This window comes from Vulpes vulpes, chromosome 7, assembly GCF_048418805.1.
Source record: "Vulpes vulpes isolate BD-2025 chromosome 7, VulVul3, whole genome shotgun sequence".
Lineage (NCBI taxonomy): Eukaryota > Metazoa > Chordata > Mammalia > Carnivora > Canidae > Vulpes > Vulpes vulpes.
Genome location: NC_132786.1, coordinates 15,213,148 through 15,239,266, shown reverse-complemented (window position 1 = coordinate 15,239,266; position 26,119 = coordinate 15,213,148). Strand labels below are relative to the sequence as shown.

Genomic DNA, 26,119 nt, shown 5'->3' with positions numbered 1-26,119 from the left:
ATATGATTCTGGCTGCCATCCCTTAATACCACGAGCCGGGCACTGAGTACCCGGAGCCTCACCAGACCAATGCGGTGGACCGTTCTCATTCTGGATAGAATGGCAGCAGGAAACCGCTGCGTGTGTTTACGCAAGCCACCACTGCCTTCGCTGCCCCCATATGAAAAAGCCAGCTGGGTTGCTTTTGTTTCAGTAAAGCAAAAAGGGGTTTAGAAAAGACTTTTAAGCAGAAAGGGGTTTAGAAAAGAGTTCTAAGACTTTAAAAATGTGTGCCAAAATGTTAAATGCATGCAGACTGTGGTCCCCACGGCAGCTTGGATGGGATCACCTGGGGATTCCTGGCCCCCACGTGACCAGGGAGTCAGCGCTGGGGTGAGGCCTGGAAATGTGCGCTTCTACAAGCTTCCAGCGGTTCAGACACACAGCTGTGTCTGCCTGCGGCAGCCCGAGTCCCACTCCCGGCACTTCTCCCGGTGACTCTTAGTTAGGCAGGAACAAGGACTGTGACCTTGCACAGCCGGGTGTCCCAGGCTGTGGCATTCTGGCGTCCAGCCTGTTGGTGTGAAGTGGCGCCTCTGCCTCCTCCCACGCACATTAGCTTTCAGAGCTGGCGGGAGCCCAGTCTCCTGTATCGCCCAACAGCCCTCCCCGTCTCTTCCCCGACAGTCACTATGACATGAAACAAGCACCTCATGCCTGAGAAAGAGTCCTTCCTTCACGTTTCTGTCAGTTGGAAATACGCTCTCAGCTGAGGTGCCTTGCCTAGCCGGCACTGTGGGACATGCTAGGGATTAGTCAGGCGATCTGTGTGAGCGGGGCCCTGGGGGGCGCCTGCTGCCTACCGTGTGCAGGATGGGTGCAAAATGGATGCCAACGGATGGTTGGGAGAAGGGGGCGGGCACTGTGGGTCCAGGCTGGCCGCGTTCCCTGCCTCAGGCCCCCAGCTCCCGGTCACTTCCTCACACAGGACGCTGGGCCTGTTCTACACCAGTTCCTCAGTTTCCACTTGAAATTCCTCCTTAACTACTGCACATTTGCTTTCCGATTAACTTACCCAGTGCCTTTTCAAGTCAAAATTGGTGTCTCTGGGACCTTGAAATACATTTTCTTCTAAATCATGAATAGTTGGTGCCCTGGACTAATACACATAATATGAATTTTATTCTCATTTAGCGGTGATGCTAGTAATATTCTCAGCTTCTGTTTGTTGCTAAAATTTGTGTTTCTGACTGTAAAATATTACTAATTTTCACCTATATCAGAGGTTTTTATGATTTTTCCTCTTCTCTTTTCTCTCCTCCGGGGAGTCCCTTCCCCTTTCCATAAACTGTGGTCCCCTCGTGGCTGTGCCCGTCTCTCCTCACCCTGCAGGGTTCTACGGCCTGGATGAGTCCGATCTGGACAAGGTTTTCCACCTGCCCACCACCACCTTCATTGGGGGGCAGGAGTCAGCACTTCCTCTGCGGGAGATCATCCGGCGGCTGGAGGTAAGGGGACAGAAATCTCATGTACTTGTTTTTCACCTGTGTTGGCAGGAGGCCTCCAGACTAGGTGGTTCTTTGTCTTAGTTCTCTGGTTTCCTTCTCAGTGTAAGAGAGAGGGGAACATTTTTTTCATTTGGTAGATAAAAAATTCATGCTTTTTATTTTTACCGTCAGTGATAACAGAGATAAAGTATTTCTGTGCACATCAATCTCAGTGGGAGCTCACTTCAGGTGTGCGAGGTCCCCCAGAACCCGCATTCTGCCTTCAGGGACCAGGTTTGGGCCCCAGGCTGCCCAGTGTCTCTGCCCCCAGAGGTCTGTCTGCTTGCACCACACTTCTGGTGTTTTCTTCTTTTCCTTCTCCTTTCCGGCCCTGGTTGGCACAGAACCTGCTGGTTGCCGCACACGCACCACAGCTACACAGGGGTCTACTGCCACCTGCCAGTCTTTGTCTAGCCCCTCATCTGTACAGGGTGTGGGGGGTCTGTGCCTGTGCTGCCCATTAAGACAGATGAAGGAGGGGCGGCCCCGGTGGCGCAGTGGCTTGCACTGCCTGCAGCCTGGGGTGTGATCCTGGAGACCTGTGATCGAGTCCCATGTCGAGCTTCCTGCATGGAGCCTGCTTCTCTCTCTGCCTGTGTCTCTGCCTCTCTTTCTCTCTGTGTCTCTCATGAATAAATAAATAAAATCTTTAAACAAACAAACAAACAAATAAATAAATAAATAATCAGATGAAGGAAACAAGTACTCTGGAACAAGGCTCCTCAGAGTGGATCATGCAGTTACCTGGGGCACTGCCTGGCATGCACTCTCTGGATCGTGTGTGGCACCTGGTGTCCCTGGCAAGCCCCAGCTGCACGACACCCAATAGTAGGGCTCTCCACGCCAGGCACCAGCACTACTGCTCGTACCCAGCCCTATGACTCAGTTGTGATAAAGGGGATCTTACTCCAGCCAGTGGGATCTGATCAGAATGCTCCCATGGGTGGTACCACATGTGGCTGTGGCTGTGATAATCTAGAAAGGTCTAAGTGTCTGTTGATGACATTGTCTTTAACTTGTGACTTACATCCTGTGGTGTCAATATTTCAGCTTGGCCTTCATCACTTCCAGGCTGTGAGGGGAAAATGTTGACACTGTGACCTGGTGCAACATGAGGGTGTGGACACAGGGAGAGGTGTGGGCGTCAGGCAAGAGTGGGGAGGAATGGACGTGTCAGGGAAGGGTGGGGAGGGGTGTGTGCATCAGGGAGGGGTGGGGAGGGATGGGCAGGATTAGCCAAGGGGGTCCTCTGGGTCTACACTGGGCCTTACCACTGCCTGCAGTGTCTGGATCCACTCCGTCCAGGAGTGGCCCCCAGCCCCATGCGGTCCTTGAGTTCTGGAAGCGTGCAGAATACCTGAGGGACTTAGATCTTGAGGAGATAACTAGTGTTGATACCTTGATCAGACACAGGCTGAGAATTAATTCATGTCTGTTAGAAAAATTTAAATGTCACGGATGGTTATGTTCTGTTTCTCTGGGACATTACTGACTGGGGGCTCCCCTGGCTCAGACCTCAGAAACTGCACCCCTTGGAGATTAGTCCTTCTCCAGATGAGCCTGTCTGTAGGCCTAGGCCATGTGGGCCCTACCCCGTATGTGTCACAGGCACCTGGGCCAATCTGTTTGTGGAAAACAGAGATTGGGGCAGTCTTCGTAAGGGCTGGCATGGTGCTCCTGCCCCCTTCCCTTCCCACACGGCTCCAGAGGGGAGCCCAGCCCTCCTCCTGAGCCAGGTTTCTAGGGGTGTGCAGAGCCCTGTGCTTGACCTCCTCAGCCTTGAGTCCCGGTGGCCCTGACCCCCGGCATTAGGAAGGGCAAAGCCAAAAAAAAAAAAAAAAAAAGGAAGGGCAAAGCCCTCTGCTGTCACTTGCAGCCCAGGAGGTGGGCTCTTGCTATGTGAGACCTTGGCCACTGCCCCTCTTGACCCCAGGGTGCCCACGTGCCAACCCGTGTGCCATGCTCATGGCTTCCAGGTGTCGGGGCACACTTGCCAGCAATGGTGTGGAGGTTCACACACATGTGTGCACACTGGGCTGCTGGCATGAGCTGCCAGGAACACAGGCTGGCCCAGGACACTGTGGCCTCTGAAAAGTTCTGGACAGAGGAACTGAGAACCGGCCCCTGAAAACGCTCGGCCTTTTCTCCTGGGGATTGAGCCAAGACTAGGAAAAACAACACGTGATCCAGGGCCCAGTCATCACGCATCCAAGTTAATAGCTAAACTCATGCTGATGGTGATCGACACAAGAGAGTTGCTAGTTTTTTTTTTTTTTTTTTTCTAGCTTTTAAGGCGTTCAGGTCAGGGAAATAGTGTTCCCTGGGAGTAAGGGGTGTGGGTCTCCCTCCCCATCCTTCCCTGCATCCTCTTCCCTCCCCCTCCCTCCACTTTCCTCCCTTCTCTCCCTCCTCCTCCCTCCCTCCTCTTCCCCCGCCAGACCTCCCCCACCTCACCTTGCAGGTCACATTCAAGCCCCAAGAAAGACCTGTGTTAAGCTGAAGGAGGAGGTTCCTCTCAACAGGCACCCTGGTGGGGGGGTTCGGACCCGTTTTGGGGCTCAAGCGGATCTGCATACCATAAAGCAGAAGCAGGGACTAGTGCTGACTCTGACGTCAAGGAAATTGTCCCAGCCCACCCCATCCTTGGGCTTCATGGTCTGGGTTTATCACCTGAGCCCTTCCTCTCCTGGCCAGGGTGATGGTGCCTGTAGTGCTTGCCCATTCTTGGCTCAGACAGTCCTTCCTTTGTTTCCTAATCATGGTGCTATGTGCACAGATGCCCACCCTGCTCTGAAGGCAGGAGGAATGGTCCAGGGTGATAGGTGGCTCCATGCCTGTCATGGAAACCAGCAGAGCCTTGAGCCCTCAGCTGGGACAGTGTGGCTGCTAGAGGTGTTTTAGGGTCTATAGAATCTCCCTACTGCCATGCCAAGGTGCTTCCTTCTTTAACTCCTGTGCTGATTTGGGATGGCTGGCGGGTGGAGGAAGAAGAGGGGTCCTGGTCATCTGCCTCAGGAAAATGTAAACCCCCCCAGACTGGGCACTCCTGTACCTTCATGTCCTCTGTTCCACTCTGGTTTCCTTTCCACTGAGCCCATGCATCATCCTTCCCAGCTGTAATGTGAGTGCCGTGGATGGACACCCTGCTCTATTCCCGACCCTGTGTGTCGTGATGTGTGCAGTCACGCTTCTGTAGGACCCAGCCTTCCCAGGAAGGGTCAGTTGTTAAAATCTAAACACCTGTGAATCTTCAGTGACTGCTGAGCTCTGTCACCCACTGCCACACAGTCCCTTCTTTCTCGTGGTGCCGGCCCCAGTCTGACCTTGAGGTCAGGGAAGCTGGCTTCCCAGAATTGCCCATCCCCTGGCTGCTGGCCCCATGGTTCTTGCTGTCCCCTTCCTGCTCACTGGCTCAGTGTGACGTGAAGGATGCATCTCGTGGCCCTGCTAGAAGTGAGAGGATGGTGTGGGCCTGGACCTGGCACCGCCCTCCAGCTGTGCGTCTCTGCCCCGGGCCCAGCCAGCTCTGCTGCCTTCAAAGGGAGGCCCCTGTTTCTGCCAACCTTCTGGCTGAGGAGGCAGTGGACAGCCTCAGGCGAGCAGCCCTTGACAGGGTATGTGTGCGTGTGTGTGACACAGATGGCCTACTGTCAGCACATTGGGGTGGAGTTCATGTTCATCAACGACCTGGAGCAGTGCCAGTGGATCCGCCAAAAGTTTGAGACGCCTGGAATCATGCAGTTCACCAATGAGGAGAAGCGGACGCTGCTGGCCAGGCTCGTGCGGTCCACCAGGTGCGGGCTGTCCCCTCTGCCCATGGGGGGAGGGGAGGGGCCATAGCCCCTGTGAGTGGCACTGACCCTGGTGACGTGGCGGTCCCTGGCCAGGTTTGAGGATTTCCTGCAGCGAAAGTGGTCATCTGAGAAGCGCTTCGGTCTGGAAGGGTGCGAGGTGTTGATTCCTGCGCTCAAGACCATCATCGACAAGTCCAGTGAGAACGGGGTGGACTACGTGATCATGGGGATGCCCCACAGGTACGCACGCGCCCCCTGTGGCCTTCCCCACGGCCCCACCACCACCACCCTCTGGGGCTCCAGCCCACTGGGCATAGCAGAGCAGAGGCAGAGGGCCGAGGGCCCCCCACAGCCCATGGCCTTTGTTTTCCACCTTCCCTCCTCCACTGCTGTGGCATCTGGCTCACCTGCCTCTGTGTTCCAGGGGGCGGCTGAATGTCCTTGCCAATGTCATCAGGAAGGAGCTGGAGCAGATTTTCTGCCAGTTTGATTCGAAGCTGGAGGCAGCTGATGAGGTGAGGCACCTGTTTTCTTTCAGAAACATCCAGCACAGGTCAGCCACTGGAGACCCTCAGCTCCACTTGTCGCTCAGGACATCCCTCCCTTTCCTGGGGGCCGGGGCTTCCACACCATACACAGGTGGCCAGTGGCCAGGTGGCCCCCACAGCCTCCCACTGGGGGCAAGGATATGCCCCTCCTCCCAGAGCCATGGAGGGAGCCATCCCGGGAAACACCTTCCCACCACGCCTTCGGGAATGGGGTTCTGGGATAGAAGTGGCACAGAGCAGAGCCATCGTGAAGCCTAAGCATCTCCCACTGAGGATAAAGACCCTGTGTCTGTGTGTCAGGGTTCTGGGGACGTGAAGTACCACCTGGGCATGTACCACCGGCGGATCAACCGTGTGACTGACAGGAACATCACCCTGTCGCTGGTAGCGAACCCTTCCCACCTCGAGGCTGCTGACCCAGTGGTGATGGGCAAGACGAAGGCCGAGCAGTTTTACTGCGGGGACACGGAGGGTAAGAAGGTAAGGCCGCAGGGATCAGCCAGGACAACCCTGAGGCCACAGTGTCCAGGATGGGCTCTGAGCCCATCATGTCTCCCACCTCAGGTTTCTGCAGTTTAACAACGTATTCTGGACAGACTTTGGAGGAATTCTAGATAGCGATACAGCCATGCTGCCAGAGGTGCCCCCTCCCGGGTTGGAGCAGCAGGGACAGGCAGGGATGTGGTGGGGGGGGGGTTGGCCAATCCCATCCTCACACCCCCGGTGAAGCCGGGCTTGCAAGAAAGAACTTACTGTAGAGGTGAAAGGCAGAGGTGAGGTGGAGGTAGACTGGGGGGTGCTGAGGGCAGAGCGGAGCATGCTGGCCCAGGGGTGCCCTTAGAGGAGGCCAGCTTTTTAGGGCTGGTGCCAAGCATTAGCTTACCGGTTCTGTAATTTAAAATACTGTAAGTCTGCTAGACTGTGCTCGGAGGGTGACACAGGAAGCTGCCATCAGCAGCAATCGGTGTGGACTAGGCATGGTGTCGGGGACAGGAAGTGGGTCCTGTGCTGCAGGCACTCCTGCCCTCACAGAGAAAGGGCACGGACCGCGGGGAAGATGTCAGGGTGTGATGGTCAAACTCCAGAGAAGGGCGGGCCTCCTGTGCAGCCTCTGGGAGCAGCACTGACACAGTGGCCAAGGTTAGCCATCATCCTGTCGTCCTTGGTGAGGACACTGGCCTGGGCATTTGGAGCTAGGCAGGGGAAGGAGATTGCAGGAAAGTCTGTGCAATGTCTTCATTTGTGAGTGACAGACAAAAAGCCCCTCAAGCAGCACTCACCCAGAGTGCTAGACACGTCCTGGAAAGCAGTGAATAACTAGGTGAGGGCCGAGAACATTTGAACTGCTCCGGATGCTGGCACGGATCAGTCCTGCTGTGAGCTGGAAGGCCAGGAGAGGCTGGTCAGCCCCGGTGCTCCCCAGGCCCTTGTTTTCGGGAGGGCTCTTCCTAGTGCACGCTGCCCACCCCTTGAGGACCCGCCCCTCCGTGGGAGCCACTCCAGCCCTTGCCCACCCTCAGCCACGGATCCAGACCCCACACCCCTTCATGCCTGTTCTCTCTGCTCGTCTGAAACCCCCAGCAATTAGCTGATTTCTGCTAAACGGAATTTAGGGAGCTGGAGCTGTTAACCTATCTTTCTCATTTAAGAAAACATCTTTATCCTCTGTCCATGTAACCAGGGTTGTTGCATAACCTGGGACAGGATGGGGCCTGACCTGGTTTGGCCCCTGGGGTGTTCATGGGGAAGCAGCCCACCCAGAGACTTGCTCCTGCCAAGGTCTAGATATCGGGCACTGGGATGCTGTCAGACGCAAGGAGCGGCAGCCAGCGCCGCACTGAGGGAGCCTCGGGGGACAGCCTTGCTGCCTGGCAAGGGCCCCAGCGGCTTCCCCAGGAGACCTGAACAGGAGGCTCTCCCCGAAGCACCCTACAGCGGGAAGCTGAGTATGTGCAGAGAAGGCGTTGGCTGGACTCCCTGTGACCTTCCTACATGCCTCTGAGGATGCCTCTGAACAACCTGTTCTAGCAAACATCCCTGCATCCAGAGGCAGGACACGAAGGGTGCTATTGAGTAGATCTAGATTTTGTCCCCTAAGAGGACATCGTAGACTTTCCCTTCCTGGCGGGGGACACACAAAAGCATCCAAGGGAGCAGTAGCTGTGTTTCACAGCGTAGGAAGTATTTGTGGATGTGGAGGGAGGAGCACACAGAACAGGGTCGGGTTGCACTCAGCAGCATTGCTGTTATGCTGCACACACAGACGCTGAGAGACACCTGTATGCGCAGCCTGGTCTCACCTGTTGTCCCTGCTGAAGGAAGCAGGCTCCCGGAGAAGTATCTCCTTCCAGGCCACGGGGCCGCTCAGCATAAAGCTGAAGGCTCTACCGTGCCAGAGAGCTGCCGTCCAGACGGCAAAGTCACTCTGATGAGTCAGTTACAGCAATTGAATAAGCTAGAAACCCCTAAGCACACATGAATACAAATAAAAGGCAAGAAGGAGAGGGTCTTGCAGATCGCCACTAGGTACATGTGAGAGTGACGCCTGGTAGCGCCCTAGAGAGGCCACTGCGGCTGCTGGGCAGGGCTTGGTGAGCAGCGGGACCCAGAGGTTCTCAGATGCTGCTGCTGTTCTCCCTACTGAGGGGAACAGTGAGTGGAAGGGAGACACAAAGCCAACTCCCTGCCTAGGCGACCACAAGGACACAAGCTGGCGTGGGTCAGGCCAACTGGGGTATCTCCCGGGATGGAGTGTACTGACTGAGGAGAACAGTGAGTGGAAGGGAGACACAAGCTGGCGTGGGTCAGGCCAACTGGGGTATCTCCCGGGATGGAGTGTACTGAGCCTGGTCATGAAGGATGCTGGAGCCCAAGGCTTGTCCAGGTGGTGGAGACAGGAGAGGCAATGAACTACTCCCAGTCAGAGCCCCGCCAGAGTTGCTCTCCTGGTGGGAGGGTCCCACAGGCTATGCCAGCGTGACATCCACGGGCTCTGCAGCAGACAGTGGCAGAGTGGCAGGTGTGCAGATGGAGCGGGTCAGGACCCAGGAGGGGTTGGGGGTCTTGTTCTCCTCCCACTTTTTTTTTGTTTGTTTGTTTCTAAGTTTGACAGGTTTTCAAAATGCATTCATTTTTGAAAAGCACATTGTGACTCAGTATCTGGTATGCCCTGTAGCCATGATGGTCAGGACTGTGTTGGATTTCGGGTTTCCTTTGCATGTCTGCAGGTCATGTCCATCCTTCTGCATGGAGACGCTGCCTTTGCCGGCCAAGGCATTGTGTACGAGACCTTCCACCTGAGTGACCTGCCCTCTTATACGACTCACGGCACCGTCCACGTGGTCGTCAACAATCAGGTAACCGAGGCTCCTCCTGAGGGCACCCTGTGCTCACATCATCTTACTTAGAATGACATGCCTCGGTTATTTAGAACAGTTGTTCTCTGATCATGTACGTGTGTCTTTTATGAAAGATGTGGGCAACACAAAAGATATCTTTTTAAAAAGGAGAGATTTTGATGACGTTATTCAAGATCATGATACTACTTTAGAATATTTTATTTCAGCCCCACGAGGGTATATAGATGGCGGTTCATATTGAAGAAACTGAGGTTCTTCAGTATGCCCCTTTCTTACTCATCTCATTATTTTCTCATGTTCTTATGTACTTTTAAAATATTAATTTTAAAGATTTTATTTGAGAGAGAGGGAGAGCACAAGCAGGGAGAGGGAGAAGCAGACTCCTGGGCTCGATCCCAGGACTGCAAGATCATGACCTGAGCTGAAGGTAGATAGATGCTCAACCACTGAGCCACCCAGGTACCCCTGAAAATATTAATTTTAGTGGAAATATCTGTCATAGATTGTTTAATAAAACAGACATTGCCATGTTGTTAGACTTTTAGGATTCTCATTTTGCACTGTTTTAAGTAATGCCGTGATGAACACTCTTGTAAGGGAATATTTCGGCTGTTCTTACATAATCCTGATGTGTCTGTTACTTCTGGCGGCTATACCCGAGGGTGCCTGTCGCCAGCTCGTGTGAACTGTCCTGTGACAGATACTGAGGCCTTTGCATGTAGGTGCTGTGCTAGGTTCCAGCAGAGTGAGGGCATGCTCCCTGCCGCCTCAGAGCTGGGGTCCAATGTGGGGTGGGGGCCTACGAATGCTGGTCGGGCAGCACGTTTCCCAGAGGATTTAATATATGTATGTGTGTGTGTGTGTGTGTGTGTGTGTGTGTGTGTGTGTGTGTGTATTTTATTTACTTATTTATATTTTAATTTTTTAAAAGATTTTATTGTATTATTTATTCGTGAGAGACACAGAGAGAGGCAGACACACAGGCAGAGGGAGAAGCAGGCTCCATATAGGGAGCCTGATGCAGGACTTGATCCCGGGACTCCAGGATCACGCCCTGGGCCAAAGGCAGGCACTAAACCATTGAGCCACCCAGGGATCCCCGGATTTAATCTTTAAATGCAAACTGACAGTCAGGTAGACAAATGATGGGGCCTTCGGATCCAGGCAGGGAAGGAGTCCCTGTGTCCAGAGGAGGGGACGGGGCCATCCGCACTGAAGTTTGGTGAGTGTGCGGCCATCGGCCAGCTCCCTTGGGGCCCTCCATGCATCGGGAGGCTGCTGGAAGGACCAGAGTGAGGGAGTGACAAGATAGTTTCATTTCCAAAGGTGATTTTTTCTATCTGCAGAGGGCATAGAGGAACAGGGGACGATTGCAGTGTCCCAGCAGGGCGCAGAGAGGGAGCCAGGAGAATGCAAACATCAAAGCAGACATGGTGGCCCTTCTGCCATAAGGCAGGAGAGCTCAAAATCTGCACGGTCAGGCACGTCATCGGGTACCAACATAACATGCAGTGTGATCACAGCTGTCACTCATCAAGCACCTGCTGTGTGCCAGGCACCAGGCTAGGCACTCACATTAGCCAATACCGAAGCCACCCGAGCCCCGGGCAGGATCTTTCCCATTCTCCAGAAGAGAGCCTGTAACATTTTGTGCCAGTCCAGTCATGAGAGGCATCCGCAGGCAACAACACGCAGTCTAAAGTGTAGACACAGGAATGGCTCCACACGGTACAGTCCAGCGGTGCTAGTGCGCACTCCTCCAGGCTGGGACAGATACACACAGGCACCTGCCGCCCTCTCCCCACCTGCCGCCACAGTGACAGGTGAACGGAGCCCTCCAGTACTGGCTCCCCTGGCGACACCCCTTGGCGCACATCTGTGTTTGTGGGGTCTTTTCCTCCGGTCGCTGCATGGCACTCAGTTGCACGGTCGCTCACCACAGTGGGTGGGAATTTGGAGCATTCCCAGCTTTGGCAGTTAGGACTGAAGTCAGCGTAAAGGTTCATCGACAGATGATGGCTTATCTGTCTGTTTCTCACTCTGCACGTACCTGTTGCTGGGACTACTGGGTGCACACACCCTAACGGTCTGATAGACTTTACCAGAACCGGCCTATTTCCCAGAACTCCTGCAGCCTGCAGTGTCACGTGCGGCTCACTCTTCCATTTTGAGTTTATGTTTGTTTTTTTTGTTGTTGTTGTTTTTTTTAATTTTTTTAATGTTTTTTTATTTATTTATGATAGTCACACAGAGAGAGAGAGAGAGAGAGGCAGAGACACAGGCAGAGGGAGAAGCAGGCTCCAAGCACTGGGAGCCCGACGTGGGATTCGATCCCGGGTCTCCAGGATCGCGCCCTGGGCCAAAGGCAGGCACCAAACCGCTGTGCCACCCAGGGATCCCTTTTAATTTTTATTTATTTATGATAGTCACAGAGAGAGAGAGAGAGAGGCAGAGACATAGGAAGAGGGAGAAGCAGGCTCCATGCACCGGGAGCCCGACGTGGGATTCGATCCTGGGTCTCCAGGATCGCTCCCTGGGCCAAAGGCAGGCGCCAAACCGCTGCACCACCCAGGGATCCCCTTGAGTTTATGTTTGTGTATGGAGTAAGAACGTGGTCTTCTGCATGTGGCTGTTCAGTTTTCCCAAAATCATTTGTTGAAGAGACTGTCCTTTCCTCACTATATAGTTTGGGCTCCTTTGTAGGCATGGGTTTGTTTGTTTCTGGGCTCTGTTCTGTACCATTGGTCTATTCTGTTTTTATGCCAGCACCATAGTGTCTGGATCACTACAGCTTTGGCAGTGTGGTTTGAAATCAGGCAGTATGACACCTGCAGCTTTATTCTTCTTTCACGATACTACTGTGGCTATTTGTGGTCTGTGGTTCCATGTAATTTTCAGGGTTGATTGCTCTATTTCTGTGAAAAATGCCCCTGGTATTTTGATAGGTAATTTTTCCAGTCCATGAGCATGGTATGTCTTTCCATTTGTGTTGTCTTCCATTTCTTTCATCAACATATTGCAGTTTTCAGAGGACAGGTCTCTCACCTCCTCAACTACATTTATTCCTACAGACGATATTTCTTATTTCAGATACTTACTCAACCCCACCCCTCTGTTTCTGAGTCTCCAGTGGTGCCAACGTCAGACCTGTTGCCAGCCTCAAATTCCCTGATGCTTTGTTCATGGTGTTCTTCAGCCTCTCCATTTTTTGGGATTCGGGGTGACCTCAAGGTCGTAGATTCTTTCCTCTCTATTGTACTGTAGAGACCTCCATTCAGGTTGTTTCCACCAGTTTTTTGTTTGGTTTTTATTATTTTTTTCTTTTTTTTTGTTTTTTTGTTTTTTGTTTTTTTGTTGTTGTTTTTTGTTTGTTTGTTTTTTAGAGAGAGCACGAGCAGGGTGGAGAGGCAGCAGGAGAAGGAGGGAGACCATCTCAGGCAGACTCCTATACTTAGCGCAGAGCCTGACACAGGGTTTGATCCCACAACCAGAGCTGAAATAAGAGTGGGACACTTTACCAACTGAGCCACCCAGGCATGCCAGTTTTTTTAATTTTTAATTTTTCAGTTCTAAACTTTTGACTTCATTCTTATGTCTTCTTTGTCTTTGCTGAGAATTTTTATTTTTTCATGCGTTTTCATGCATGTTCATAATTTTCATCAAAGCATTTTTATGACATCTTTTTAATGTCTTTGTCAGATAATTCTAACATCTGTGTCGTCTTGGTGTTAGCTTCTGATGATCGCTTTTTCTCATTCAAGCTAGGTTGTTGGTTTTCAAATGAAACCAAGACATCTTGGGTTTTGTGTTGAGACTCCGATCTTACTTAAATCTTTTGTTAGAGCCCCTGGGGGGCTCAGTGGGTGAAACGTCTGCTTTTGACTCAGATCATGGTCTCAGGGTCCTAGGATGGAGTCCCTTGTTGGGCTCCCTGCTCAGCAGGGAGTCTGCTCCTCCCTCTGCCCTCGCCCCTGAGTGCACATGCTTGCTCTCTCTCTCTCCTTCTCTCTCTGTCTCAAATAAATAACTAAATCTTAAACACACACGCACCTTAAAAATATTTTTTAATATATATTATATATATATATTTATATTTATTTATTTATATGCATAAATATATATTTCCTTATATACAAATACATATTTACTTATATATTATTTATTTATATATAAACTCAGTATCTTTAATAAATGTAGGACCATCCAGGTTGTGAGTTTGTTCTCAAGTGGCTGTGGTGACTTCTTTCATTTAAGTTGTAGAATTTATGGTCCTAGAGTTTGGAAGTTTACTGGAATCTGTACTGATATCCCTTCTCTCATTCCTGATACTGATAATTCATATCTTTTCTCTTTTTTTCTTAGTTGGTCTAGCTTTAGATTTGTTGTTGCTTTCCAAGGATCAGCTTTGGGTTCATTGCATTTTCTGTGTGCTCCTGTTTTTCTGGTTTATTAATTTCTACTCCTTGTTATCCCTTCCCTTCTGCTTGCTTTGGATTTAATTTAGCCTCCTCTTCCTGGTTTCTTAGATCACTGATTTGAAACTTTCCTTCTTTGCAATATAAATGTTTAATAGCATTCCAATTTAAGAACCTCATTACACAGATACAGTGTAGGTCAGCCATGGGTTTGTCAAACTTCTTATGAAAGATTGTGAAGGATTTTGGTTGCACTTAAGTGAGACCGTGTCCAGGGGAGAGTGTCATAGGATGGCATAGCGTCTGGAAACGACCCCACCAGGAATGACCCAGGAAGCTGGAAGACCTCTAAAAGCCTGGGAGCTGTTTTCATCAAAACCAATGTTTCATGTAGCAAGAATGTGATGGCAGAGTCAGCACCAATGGATAGCAACTACTAGAAACCAGGTCTCGGTTGAGTGACCAGAAGAGCTTTGGGCAATCAGATTTGTCCCAGCCAGGGTCCAGCTGCAGAGTGAAGGAGACAGGGCTCCAGCCAGGGATGGCAAGAGTTAACCATTTGACTTCGGGGTCTCTGGCTCTCAAACCTGCAGTTCCACTCAGTGGGGTCTTCCCACTGGAGCACTCACTACCAGATGTTTGCTGAGAGATGTCTTTAAAGACATCCCTGATGCTCTAAGACCAGAAATAAAAATTTTCATCACTAGATCAACAGGGAGCTGGTTAAATAGTCTATGGTGTACCCATCTGTGTGTTACAAAGCACATGAAAGTTAATATATATAAAATGTTCAGAAGAATGCCTGGTGCGTAAATAGCCACGGTGTGAGTTAACTGTAGTGATTAACGCGGTGCAGTGAAACTATTTAAAAGACTGGGGTCTGTGTACTGTTGAAATGGTCTACGAGATGGATTCCATGGGGAGAAAGTAGCGGGCAGAGTGTGTACGCACCCATCTCCGTGTTTGTGTGTGTGCACACCCACCACCCACAGAGGTGCCTGTGCTTGCAGAGCACACCTCTGTCTCCTCACGCGTGTGCGTACATCTATATGTGCTTGAAGACACAGATGCTGATAACTGTGGTGGGTCCTGAGGGGGAGGGCGGCTGGTGGACTCAGGTCAAAACCTGTCAAAGCAGTTCACTTCCAGTGAGGTTCTATAAGCAACATGTGAATTGTGGTCACGAACTCATAGTTCCCCACATTCATCTCCCTGAATGAGGTGACCCCGATGGGTGATGAGATTGTTCAAGACGTGTTCATCAGAATTCTCCCTGGTACATCATTTGTTAATGTTCTCATTGGTTTCTGATCATTTCTAATCTTCTCTTTAGTCAGTGTGATAAAGGAGATTGTAAAAACCATGGGAATTCCCAGACATCTTTAGGAGCTGTGGTTTTGCTCATGTTTTCTTCAGTCTCTTCATTGATATTTTGATGCCACAGATCATGACACAGTGTGAGACCAGGTCAGTAAGATGTGTAGCGAGAGATGAAGTGGCTGTTTTCCTGATGCTCTTGTTTCTCTATGGATGTATCTACGATTTGACCAGAAATTCTCTCCTGAGGAAGCTATCAGATGCTAAATGCTTTTCTATGTTTGTCAAAACCATAATGGTACTGTTTACAAAAGTAGAAAATAAGCCATATGTCTGACAGTAGAAGTCTTGGCATATATTTCGGCAAAACCATAGGAAGCAGTGCTATATAATCATCAAAACATTTAATACCATGGAGACAGAGTCATAGTTTGGTGAAAGGCAGTATGGGGCCCTCACTTGCCACCGGCTGGAACTTGAATGGCACACTCACAACAGAAGAGAAGCTTGCTGGCATTTGCAGACATCCACAGGCTCGCAGCCTGTGGCTCAGCATTCCCTTCCTGGGAGTGGGCGCAAGTGAGCTCCGTATTTGCTGGAGCAGACCTGTGTGGGAACGTGTCCACCACCAGTAAAATGGACAGATGCCAGTGCTATGAAAATCAAGAAAGGTGGGGAGTCTTCCAGATGAAAGGGAAACAAGAGAGGGCACAGAGTGGGGGCGTGTGTGTGTGGAGCCTGGGATATGGAATTGATTAGGCTGCTCAGGGAACATCCCTGTTTTAGCAAATGGGGACTACCTACGTCCTGTGTCACACGCGTGTGGAGGGAGGGACCATGGATGGTAAAAGGAAACAAGTGCCAAATCTGAGTCAAGAGTGTATGGGAGTTATTTGTGTTATTCTTTCAACTTTCTCCACTCTGAAATTGTATCAAAATTGTAAAGTTGGGACAAGCCTAAGAGGATAGTCGCTGCAGCAGAAGCAGGTCATGTTGGCACAGAGGTTTGCAGGCGCTCATGTGTGACCACTATGGTATTGTCACACTGTGCATGTGAGGCATTTCCTAGAAGTCAGTAGGAGATATAGGTCATAGAAATACAAATATAGACAAAGTAAGGATTATCATGAAAGCTTTAAATTTTCCTTTCAAAGAAAACAGTGCTGATGGGGATCCCTGGGTGGTTGCCTTTGGCCCAGGGTGTGATCCTGGGGTCCCGGGATCGAGTCCCACGTCAGGCTTCCTGCATGGAGCCAGCTTCTCCCTCTGCCTGTGTCTCTGCCTCTGTGTGTGTGTGTGTGTGTGTGTGTGTGTGTGTGTCTCTCATGAATAAATAAAATCTTTAAAAAGAAAGAAAGAAAGAGAGAAAGGAAAAGAAAGAGAGAGAGAAAGAAAGAAAAAGAAAATAGTGCTTACAGTGTTAAATGAAGAAACTGCTGGGTTATAGACCAGCCTCTGAAATTTTTAATATATATGAGCTGTATATGTGCAAAGAAAGACATCAAGGTGTTTACCCTGTACCTGGTGGAAAGATATGTAACTTTGTTTAAATTAACTTTAATTTTTTAATCCTGTCTTCCAAACTCTATATGTTGAACATATGAAGTTTCTTCGCAGAATAGGAAACAACAAAACAGTTTTTAATAAACCACCTGAGTAGCCATTGGGGACCAAGTAGGGCAGGTGCAGCCAGGAGGCAGCTAAGACAGTGGTGCTCCACCCACCCCACCCAGCCTAACCCCGCCCAGCCCCACCTGTCTGACCCAGCCCCGCTGGGCCAGTGGAGTGCCACCCTTCTTGCCCAGCCCCGCCCAGCAGCGTGTCTCTTGCAGATTGGCTTCACCACTGACCCACGCATGGCCCGCTCCTCACCCTACCCCACCGACGTGGCCCGCGTCGTGAATGCGCCCATTTTCCACGTGAACTCGGACGACCCAGAGGCTGTCATGTATGTGTGCAAGGTGGCGGCCGAGTGGCGGAGCACCTTCCATAAGGACGTGGTAGTGGACCTGGTGAGCAGCCTCCATCTGTGTCTGGGAGAGGAGCAGCGGGCTCCCACTCGTGGCAGACCCGCCCACATCCTAGGGCCCTGCCGGGAAGGAAGGTAGTTCAGGTCTGCCAGGGTGTCCTCAGGTCACTGGTTTCATCTCCTGTGGTGGCGACTCTGGCATAAAGGAGATCTCAGCAGGACCCGAATTGTAGAGAAGGGCCAACAGGGCGCACGGTGCAGGAGAGCAGGCTGGTGCTGGTGGGTTTCTGATGCCAGCATGTCCGGGCTGTGTCCAGGTGTGTTATCGGCGCAACGGCCACAACGAGATGGATGAGCCCATGTTCACGCAGCCACTCATGTACAAGCAGATCCGCAAGCAGAAGCCCGTGCTGCAGAAGTATGCAGAGCTGTTGGTGTCCCAGGGTGTGGTCAACCAGCCGGAGTACGAGGTAAGTCCCTGGTTCCAATCCAGGAGGGGTGGACAGAGACCAGGCAGGGACAGGGCATCTGACCTCAAGCAGGTCTGCAGCCCCTAGACACAAAGCAGATGCTAGGGATAAAGATGAGAACACAGCAGGCTTCTGGCAGGCCTCAGAGCCGTCGTACACATGGGGGGCCAGCAGAGTCAGGTGCGCTGTGGTGGGGTACACCACAGAGCGCCCCTAATGGCTGTGCTATGCCTGACCCCACAGGAGGAGATCTCCAAGTACGATAAGATCTGCGAGGAGGCCTTCACCAGGTCCAAGGACGAGAAGATCTTGCACATCAAGCACTGGCTGGACTCCCCCTGGCCCGGTGAGTGAGGAGCATCGCCTTTGCCCCTCTCCTCCACCCCCACCACACCCCTGTGGGCTACAGTTGGTTTCTAGAAGAGTGGCGGCCATGTGTCAGCTTGTCTCCCTGTCCTAGGCTTCTTCACCCTAGACGGACAGCCAAGGAGCATGACCTGCCCCTCCACAGGCCTGACAGAGGACATTCTGACACACATTGGGAACGTGGCCAGTTCCGTGCCTGTGGAGAACTTCACCATTCATGGAGGTGAGGACACCCACTGACCTGTGGAAGTGTTGGGCCGTGTCCGTGGACTTCTCTCCAGCACGGGGCTGGCCCAGCATGGTCCTCCACCCCCGTGGCAGAGGAAAGGGTGGGCTGTCACAGCTGCTGGCCAGGCTGAAGGAGCTACTGCTCTTGTCCCCCGCTGGTATGCCCAGTGGCTGCTGAGCACCCTGTCTCTGCAGGGCTGAGCCGGATCTTGAAGACCCGCGGGGAAATGGTGAAGAATAGGACCGTGGACTGGGCTCTGGCGGAGTACATGGCTTTCGGGTCCCTCCTGAAGGAGGGCATCCATATCCGGCTGAGCGGCCAGGATGTGGAGCGAGGCACCTTTAGGTAATTCTCTCAGGGTTCTTTTGGCACTGAAAGGGAGGGCTCTGGTGTTTCTCTAGAGAAGAAAATCCTGTGTCGGCCTGCAAGCACTCTTCCCCTGCTCAGACTGCAGCAAGTAGCTGCCTCTTAGGTCTGTGTGTCAGGGCACAGCACAGGTGCTTCCACCTTCTAATCTGTGCTGTTGTGCCACAGCCACCGCCACCACGTGCTCCACGACCAGAACGTGGACAAGAAGACCTGCATTCCCATGAACCACCTCTGGCCCAACCAGGCCCCCTACACCGTGTGCAACAGCTCTCTCTCTGAGTACGGGGTCCTGGGTGAGTGCCCCAGCCCACAAGCCCTCCTTCCACTACCGTATCCCACAGTAGCCCCCTCCCTGCCCGCCAGCTGACTCAGGCCTCCTTGTTCCACAGGCTTCGAGCTGGGCTTTGCCATGGCCAGCCCTAATGCCCTGGTCCTCTGGGAGGCCCAGTTTGGTGACTTCCACAACACGGCCCAGTGCATCATAGACCAGTTCATCTGCCCAGGACAGGCCAAGTGGGTGCGACAGAATGGCATTGTGCTGCTGCTCCCCCATGGCATGGAGGGCATGGTGAGCCCCCCAGCCCTCCCCACCAAGCCTAGGACTCTGGCCCCAGAAGCTGGCGTGGTGCAGTCCGGTCTGCCTCCATCCCCAGGAGCAGGCGTCCGGTCCTGCTCCCCTCCCCGCCCCTGCCGTGGGTCTGTGGGGACTCTCCTCACTGCAGAGGCCCTGTGGGACACCGTCTCAGGACTGGGGTTTGGAAACCTTCCTGACATGGAAGTGCCCATCCAACCTCTTGGGGAGGGGAAGGAGTTGAAATGCCAGCGGGTCTGTGCAACTCAGCGTATTTCAGACCAGAAATGACCAGAGTTTGTGAAGGAAGAGATATGGCAAGTATATCTCCCCCTTCTGCAGAGCTCCCAAACCATAATTTGTGTTCCGGTTCCAGGGCCCGGAACATTCCTCTGCCCGGCCAGAGCGGTTCCTGCAGATGTGCAATGATGACCCGGACGTCCTGCCGGTGAGCAGAGCGGTCACGCCACAGGCACCGCTGCTTTGCACCCGGGCCTCATGGGGGTGGCGGGAGGGCAGTTCCTGCTGGCCCCCCCAAAAGTGCAAGTCTCCTTTGTGCTGCTGCGTGACAAGCGACTGCATTGGATTCAGGCAGATGACTCAGAGGAAAGAACGTGGAGCCCTCTGGGCTGGCTTCAGTAGAGCTTTAAGACTTGGAACAAAGTAACTGGGAGTTGGTTTCCCTTTTTTTTTTTTTTTTTTTTTTTTTTTTAAGATTTTATTTATTCCTGAGAGAGACAGAGAGGCAGAGACGTAGGCAGAGGGAGAAACAGGGACCCTGCAAGGAGCCTAATGCGGGACTCGATCCCAGGACTCCGGGATCACGCCCTGAGCCAAAGACAGATGCTCCACCACTGAGCCACCCCCGTGCCCCTAGGGAGTTGGTTTCTAAGGTGAACCGGACATGGCTGTAGGTAGAACCAAGGTCCAGGGGATCCCTGGGTGGCGCAGCGGTTTGGCGCCTGCCTTTGGCCCAGGGCGTGATCCTGGAGACCCGGGATCGAATCCCACATCAGGCTCCCGGTGCATGGAGCCTGCTTCTCCCTCCGCCTGTGTCTCTGCCTCTCTCTCTCTCTCTCTCTCTGTGTGACTATCATAAATAAATAAAAAATTAAAAAAAAAAAAAAAAAAAAAAGAACCAAGGTCCAGGCGTGGCCAAGGTCTCCAGAGGAGTGGAGGGTATAGTGGACAGAGCAAGGGCAGGACAGCTCTGAGGCTGGGGCTTCTGCCCCCAAGTCCCACGGTAGGTGCTCAGTGCTGCCTGGCCTCTGGCCTCTCCCTCGAGCTGCAGAACCTGGAAGAAGCCAACTTTGACATAAACCAGCTGTATGATTGCAACTGGGTTGTCGTCAACTGCTCCACCCCTGGCAACTTCTTCCATGTGCTGCGTCGTCAGATTCTCCTGCCCTTCCGGAAGCCGGTCAGTAGTGGGGGTCCCTGCTCAGAGGCCTGGCCTGCAGAGTCCAGGCCCCATTCATTGGGAAGAGGGATGTGTGAGTGGGTGGAAGAAGAGGGGTGAGCTCTAGAAGGGTCCCAACCAGCAGACTCCTGGGCAGGGTGTTGAAGGGTGAGTAGAAGTGTGTGTGTGAAGGGACCCTGGGTCGAGACAGCCCTGGTTCTGGGTGGGGACCCTGAAGAGAGGTGGGGGCTCTTTGCTGGGTACAGGGAAGTGGCACTGGGGCTGGGGCTCAGAGCAGACTGGAAGAGGTCCCAGAGGAGTACACACGTGGCTGAATGGGAAGCAGCATCATCCCAGCAGCTCCTGCCCGCAGAGCTGGGGGTGGGGCACAGTACCAGGTCCCCAGCCTGGGGATGAGTCGGGGCCGTCCTCGCCATGCCTTCCAGAATCTGTGGGGCCTTATCCATCACAGCCTATGCTACTCTGTTCCAGCTAATCATCTTCACCCCCAAGTCTCTGCTGCGGCACCCTGAGGCCAGAACCAGCTTCGATGAGATGCTCTCAGGTGGGTGTGAGGCTTGGGACCTGTACATGACAGTCTCACTGTGGCCCTTGCCACATCGTTGGTCATCGGATAAAGACCAGTGAACACAACAGGCCACAAGTTGGAGCTTGCTTGTGAGTTGCTCACCGGGTCTGCGGTCTTCACCTGAGCATGCCCCAGGCCTCGTGTAGAGGCAGGAAGCAAGTCTGAACTCATTTCCCCTGCTGCTTGGCCGCTGCTCCTGGGGGACATGCAGTGAGGCCCACAGTGTTGAGATCCCACCCTGATGGCAGGCAGTGGACACAGCATGGAGCAGGCCCCCCATCCCCAGGCTCACCTGGCCGGGGGTGCCTCCTTAATCTCCAATTAGGGTGAAGCCCTGCTTGGTTGGTTTGTGTTCCCATTTATCATTATTATGGTGAAATACACATAAAATTTAAACGTAAATGTTTCCACATGTGCAGCTCATGAGCCTTAAGCATGCTCACAGCTGTGTGGCCACCTCCAGAGATCCTCCATCCCACTTACTGTCTCTGGTCTAGCCATGAGAGACCTCTCAAGTAAGTACAGGCAGGAGGGCAACAGGTGTCGCTGTGTCTCCAGGTCCACTCACATCACAGCAGGTGTCAGGACCCCTTTTAGGTTTAAGACTGAATGCTACTCCAATGTGCGGATGAAACACTCGTGTTACCTGTTTATCTGTCAGTGGACATCGGTCGCTTCCACTTGGGAGCGATTGTGATTGATGCTGCCGTGAGCTGGGTGTGTAAATACCTTTGGAGAACTCACGTTTGGTCCCTTTGAGCATATCCCCAGGGGTGGCACTGCGAGATCCTACGGTGGTTCTGTTTTTAGGTCATTGAGGAACCTCTGTGCGGTTTTCCCCAGCAGCTGTGCCTTTTGACATCCCTACCCACACTCTGGAGGTCTCCAGCTTCTCCATGTCCACACTGGCTCTTGGTGTGTGTTTATCAGGGCCATGCTACTGCCCGTGAAGCCATACCTTGTGGTTTTAACTTGTGTTTCCCTGCTGACAGTGATGGCGAGCCTCCTCTCGTGCGTCTGCTGGCTGGCTAGGTATCGGCTTCAGAGAAGCATCTCTTCTGTCCTTTGCCTGATTTTTTTGGGTTCTTTGTGTTGGTGTTGATATTTAGAGGTTCTTTCTATAAGCTGGATACTAATCTGACATCAGAGAGCTTATAGCTGTTTTCTCATTTTTGCGTGTTGCCTCTTTTTTTTTTTTTTTTTTTTAAGATTTTATTTATTCTGGGCAGCCCTGGTAGCTCAGCGGTTTTGTGCCGCCTTCAGCCCAGGGCCTGATCTTGGAGACCTGGGATTGAGTCCCACATCGGGCTCCCTGCATGGAGCCTGCTTCTCCCTCTGCCCCTCTCTCTCTCTCTCTCTCTCTCTCTCTCTCTCTCTGTCATGAATAAATAAATAAAATCTTTAAAAAAATTATTCTAAAGAGAACTGGGGGACGAGGGAGGGTTAGAGGGAGAGGGAGCAGCAGACTCCTTGCTGAGCAGCAAGCCCGATGTGGGGCTCGATCCCAGGACTCTGAGATCATGACCTGAGCCAAAGTCAGACACTAAACCAGCTGAGCTACCCAGGCGCCCCCCTGTGTGTTGTCTCTTGAAGTCTCTCTTTTTCTGTTTACACCCAGATGATCACTGTTACATCCAGGGTTCTGAAGTGTTTGCTCTGTTTTTTTCTAAGAGTGTTATTATTGTAGTTCCTGTGTTGAAGTCCTTAGCGTATTTTGGATTAACTTTTCTGTGTGGTGTACTAGTCCTTTGCATGTGGATGTCCAGTTTTCCCAACGTTCTTTGCAAAGACTCCTTTTCCTTCCCTACTGAATGGTCTTGGCTCCCTTGTCACAAAGATGTCATGTGTGCTGGGCTTACTTCTGGGCTTCCTGTCCCGGTCGGCAAGCTGGGGCCTCACTGATCCGGGCACTGTAGCTCTGTGCTGGCTTCTGACATCAGAAACCGTGCTCCTCTGTTGTAAAATCATTCTGGCTCTTCAGGGGCCTTTGCGAATCCATGCGTGTTAGGAAGGATTTCTCTGTCTCTGCAGAAGACATCACTCGGGTTCTGGTAGGATCAAATGTGTAGGTCACTCTGAGGACTACCGACGTTGTAACAGCAGCAGGCTTGCCTGCCCGTGAACACAATGTGCACGCCTTCCCTGTCTTGATCCTTAAGTATTTTATTCCTTTTGATGCCATTGCAAATGGAGTTTCTTATTCACGTTTGGGTGGTTTGTTGTCAGTGTGCAGAAATGCCTCTGAGCTCTGAATGTGGATTTTTTTTTGATTCGCAACTTTGCAGAGTTCATCTCTTCTAATTTGGGGGTTTTCTACATACAATATCATGTCATCCACACACAGATAATTTTATCTCTTCTTTTACAAGTTAGAGGCCTTTTCTCTTCCTTCTCCCCCAACTGCTCTGGCTGGGGCTTCCGGTACCAGGCCGCATGGGAGCAGTGACATGGGTCTCCCTGTCTTGCACCCCTGAGCATTACATTCATGGTGGGCCTTTCAGATCTGACCCTGTATTGCGTGGGGGAAGTGTCCTTCTGTAGCACGAACATGCATGTGTTGTGTGCATATCACCAAGTGAGACCCATTTCTGGATGCTGCTTCCTGAAGGCAGCTGGTTATGGGGCCCAGCCCAGCAATGGGAATCTGGGTATTTGTCAGTTGTGTGGAAGGCTTCAGGATTTGTAAACTTGTGGAGAGTCTGAGCAGAGTGATCAGACTAAGTCGTACTGGGCATCGGGATGGGCTGTTCGGAAGAAGGAACTGGTGTGCCTACTGTGCACTGCACGTGACATACTCCTCAGGGCTCTCTCGGTCACATCTGAGGCTGGTGTTTGCGAGGAGCTATGTACTCTGGCATCAGCCCTGGTCACAGCCCTGCCTGGGGGACCCCGCCCATGCAGGGCAATGGTGGGAGGGTCCCAGGTGTCCTCCACCAGGTCCTGAGAGAACCCCCGGCTGCGGGGATCCTCTCGTAGGAACGCACTTCCAGCGGGTCATCCCCGAAGATGGCCTCGCAGCCCAGAACCCAGAGAACGTCAAGAGACTTCTGTTCTGTACGGGCAAGGTGTACTATGACCTCACCCGTGAGCGGAAGGCGCGAGGCATGGCAGAGCAAGTGGCCATCACCAGGATTGAACAGGTGAGGGCAGGTGTGCTGGCGCCCCCCCGGGTCATCAGGGGCCCCTGAATGTGCCCCTCCTGACCAGAGCCCACATTCTCTCCCCGCAGCTGTCCCCATTCCCCTTTGACCTCCTGCTGCGGGAGGTACAGAAGTACCCCAATGCCGAGCTGGCCTGGTGCCAGGAGGAGCACAAGAACCAGGGCTACTATGACTACGTGAAGCCCAGGCTGCGGACGACCATCAGCCGCGCCAAGCCCGTGTGGTGAGTGGGGCCTTGGGAGAGCAGCGGGGACTGGGTCCTCCGTGGCTCTGCCATCACCTCCTCCGTGACCCCTGCCGACACCTCTGCAGGTATGCAGGCCGGGACCCAGCCGCTGCTCCAGCCACCGGCAACAAGAAGACCCACCTCACGGAGCTACAGCGTCTCCTGGACACGGCCTTTGACCTGGACGCCTTTAAGAACTTTTCATAGACGCCACATGGGCCGCGTGGGCCACTGCCCTCCACAGCCACGGCCGCCCCTCGCTTCTCAACTAAAGAATAGTGCCTCAGCGCTGCCCACACCTCTGCCCTTCCACTGCACCGCACACCCCCCTTGCTTACCAGTTAGGCTGCCATCCCCCGTGTGCTTGGCTGCCCCCTCAGGCGCTATGACTTCTGTCCATCTGCGCGTCCTCTGCGGAGGCCACAGGGAGCAGGAGGAGGAGAGGGAGTCCCTGCAGGTGTCCTGAGAGGGTCAGCTGCACCCCAGCCCCCACCCCCGCAGGACCAGCCTCACATGGCCTCCCCAGGTAGCGGCGGTCCTTGTCACCCAGCAAGGGGGCTGCTGCACCTGGACCCAGGTGGCTGCCTCTTCATCTCCAGCCCCAGGGCCCTCAGAAGGAACTGTCACGGGTGGGCTGAGCTCTGGCAAGGCGGCTGGGGGCGGCTGGCAGGAGGGGGCCTACCCCCGACCTGGCACAGAGAGGGCAGGTCCGCTCTCTGCAGTGTCCACTTCCGTCCCTCAAGATGGTTCTGGGCCATGCGTGGGGGCCATGCATGCTTCACCCACCTGGGGCCAGGTGGCACCAGGTGTGCAGGGTACACGGCCAAGCCAAGGTGCAGCTGCCCCCCACCTCCCACCACCCACCCAGCCCACTCCTATGTCCATTTCCCCCGACACCATGGAGACAGAAGCATTCTTTTCTGTGCTGTGTCACAGCTGGTCAGGAGAGGAGAGGAGGGCCAGGGCTGTGGGGCAGCTCCCCTCACCCATCACAGGAACAGATCTGATTTATTTATTTTGGTTAAAAAAAAAAGAACAAAAACAACTTTGCATTGCATTTGGCTTGTCCCATAAACGAAATTCCCCACGGGCCTGTCTGCGTGTCCTTCTTTTCTGTCCTCCCTCAGAAGAGACCCACCGAGGCCTCCCCACCCTGCCTGGGAAGCAGTTCCTCACTGCTTGGCCATGTATCATGGGTGAGGGCTGTGCCTGTGCACCCGCTTCTTGAGCCTCCGCTGATGCCAGGGCCCCTCCCCTCACCACCTAGAGCCATGCTCCATGGTCTGCGCCTGGGCCCTGAGCCAGTGTGCCTCTAAAGGCCTATGTAGCTCCTTTGGCCTCTGCAGAGAAGCAGCTATGCCAGCAGGGCCCCCAGGTCCCAGTGTCCCAGCTCCAAAAGGCAGCTCAGGGGAAGGCCTGGGTGTGGACATGGGGCTGATGTGTGCCCTAACCTGTAGGCCACACCTGGGTCCCTGCTTGTAATCTCCACCACATCCTGCATGCTCCCTGCAGCTGACCCAAGGGTCCTGGCAGCCCTACTGGGACAATGGCCACCCACAAGCCGACCTGGGCAGGGGGTCCGGGGAACACAAGCAACACACCTGTGACTGACGCAGTTGACTGGCTGGCTAATTAGGGCCAGAAAGTGCAAAAATGAAGCAGGAGCCCCTTCCCTGGAGACCCCTGGCTGTGCTGGGTGCTGCCATGTGGTCTGGAGTGTGGTCTGGAGGGGCTGTGCCAGGAGCAGGAACACTCAGCCCTCCCAGGTTAGCTCGTCTGCTAAGCCTGCGGTCCTCTCTGCCCCGTGATCG

At 53.1% G+C, this 26,119-nt stretch overlaps 1 protein-coding gene across 7 annotated transcripts in view; it reads left to right on the top strand.

Annotated features, from left to right (window-relative positions):
- Positions 1 to 25,398, top strand: part of OGDH (oxoglutarate dehydrogenase) — a 67,682-nt gene extending 42,284 nt beyond the window's left edge. For all 7 annotated transcript variants that reach the window (XM_025988372.2, XM_025988371.2, XM_025988369.2 and 4 more), the window contains 19 exons: positions 1,372 to 1,487; positions 5,166 to 5,320; positions 5,414 to 5,560; positions 5,745 to 5,835; positions 6,169 to 6,348; positions 9,096 to 9,224; positions 16,792 to 16,971; positions 17,246 to 17,398; positions 17,642 to 17,744; positions 17,859 to 17,987; positions 18,188 to 18,338; positions 18,528 to 18,655; positions 18,752 to 18,930; positions 19,310 to 19,381; positions 20,225 to 20,353; positions 20,825 to 20,897; positions 23,898 to 24,061; positions 24,151 to 24,305; positions 24,395 to 25,398. In XM_025988372.2, the coding sequence (XP_025844157.2) occupies positions 1,372 to 1,487; positions 5,166 to 5,320; positions 5,414 to 5,560; positions 5,745 to 5,835; positions 6,169 to 6,348; positions 9,096 to 9,224; positions 16,792 to 16,971; positions 17,246 to 17,398; positions 17,642 to 17,744; positions 17,859 to 17,987; positions 18,188 to 18,338; positions 18,528 to 18,655; positions 18,752 to 18,930; positions 19,310 to 19,381; positions 20,225 to 20,353; positions 20,825 to 20,897; positions 23,898 to 24,061; positions 24,151 to 24,305; positions 24,395 to 24,515 (2,555 nt within the window). In that variant the 3' untranslated portion in view covers positions 24,516 to 25,398. The remainder of the gene's footprint in view (positions 1 to 1,371; positions 1,488 to 5,165; positions 5,321 to 5,413; positions 5,561 to 5,744; positions 5,836 to 6,168; positions 6,349 to 9,095; positions 9,225 to 16,791; positions 16,972 to 17,245; positions 17,399 to 17,641; positions 17,745 to 17,858; positions 17,988 to 18,187; positions 18,339 to 18,527; positions 18,656 to 18,751; positions 18,931 to 19,309; positions 19,382 to 20,224; positions 20,354 to 20,824; positions 20,898 to 23,897; positions 24,062 to 24,150; positions 24,306 to 24,394) is intronic.
- Positions 25,399 to 26,119: the final 721 nt, after the last annotated feature.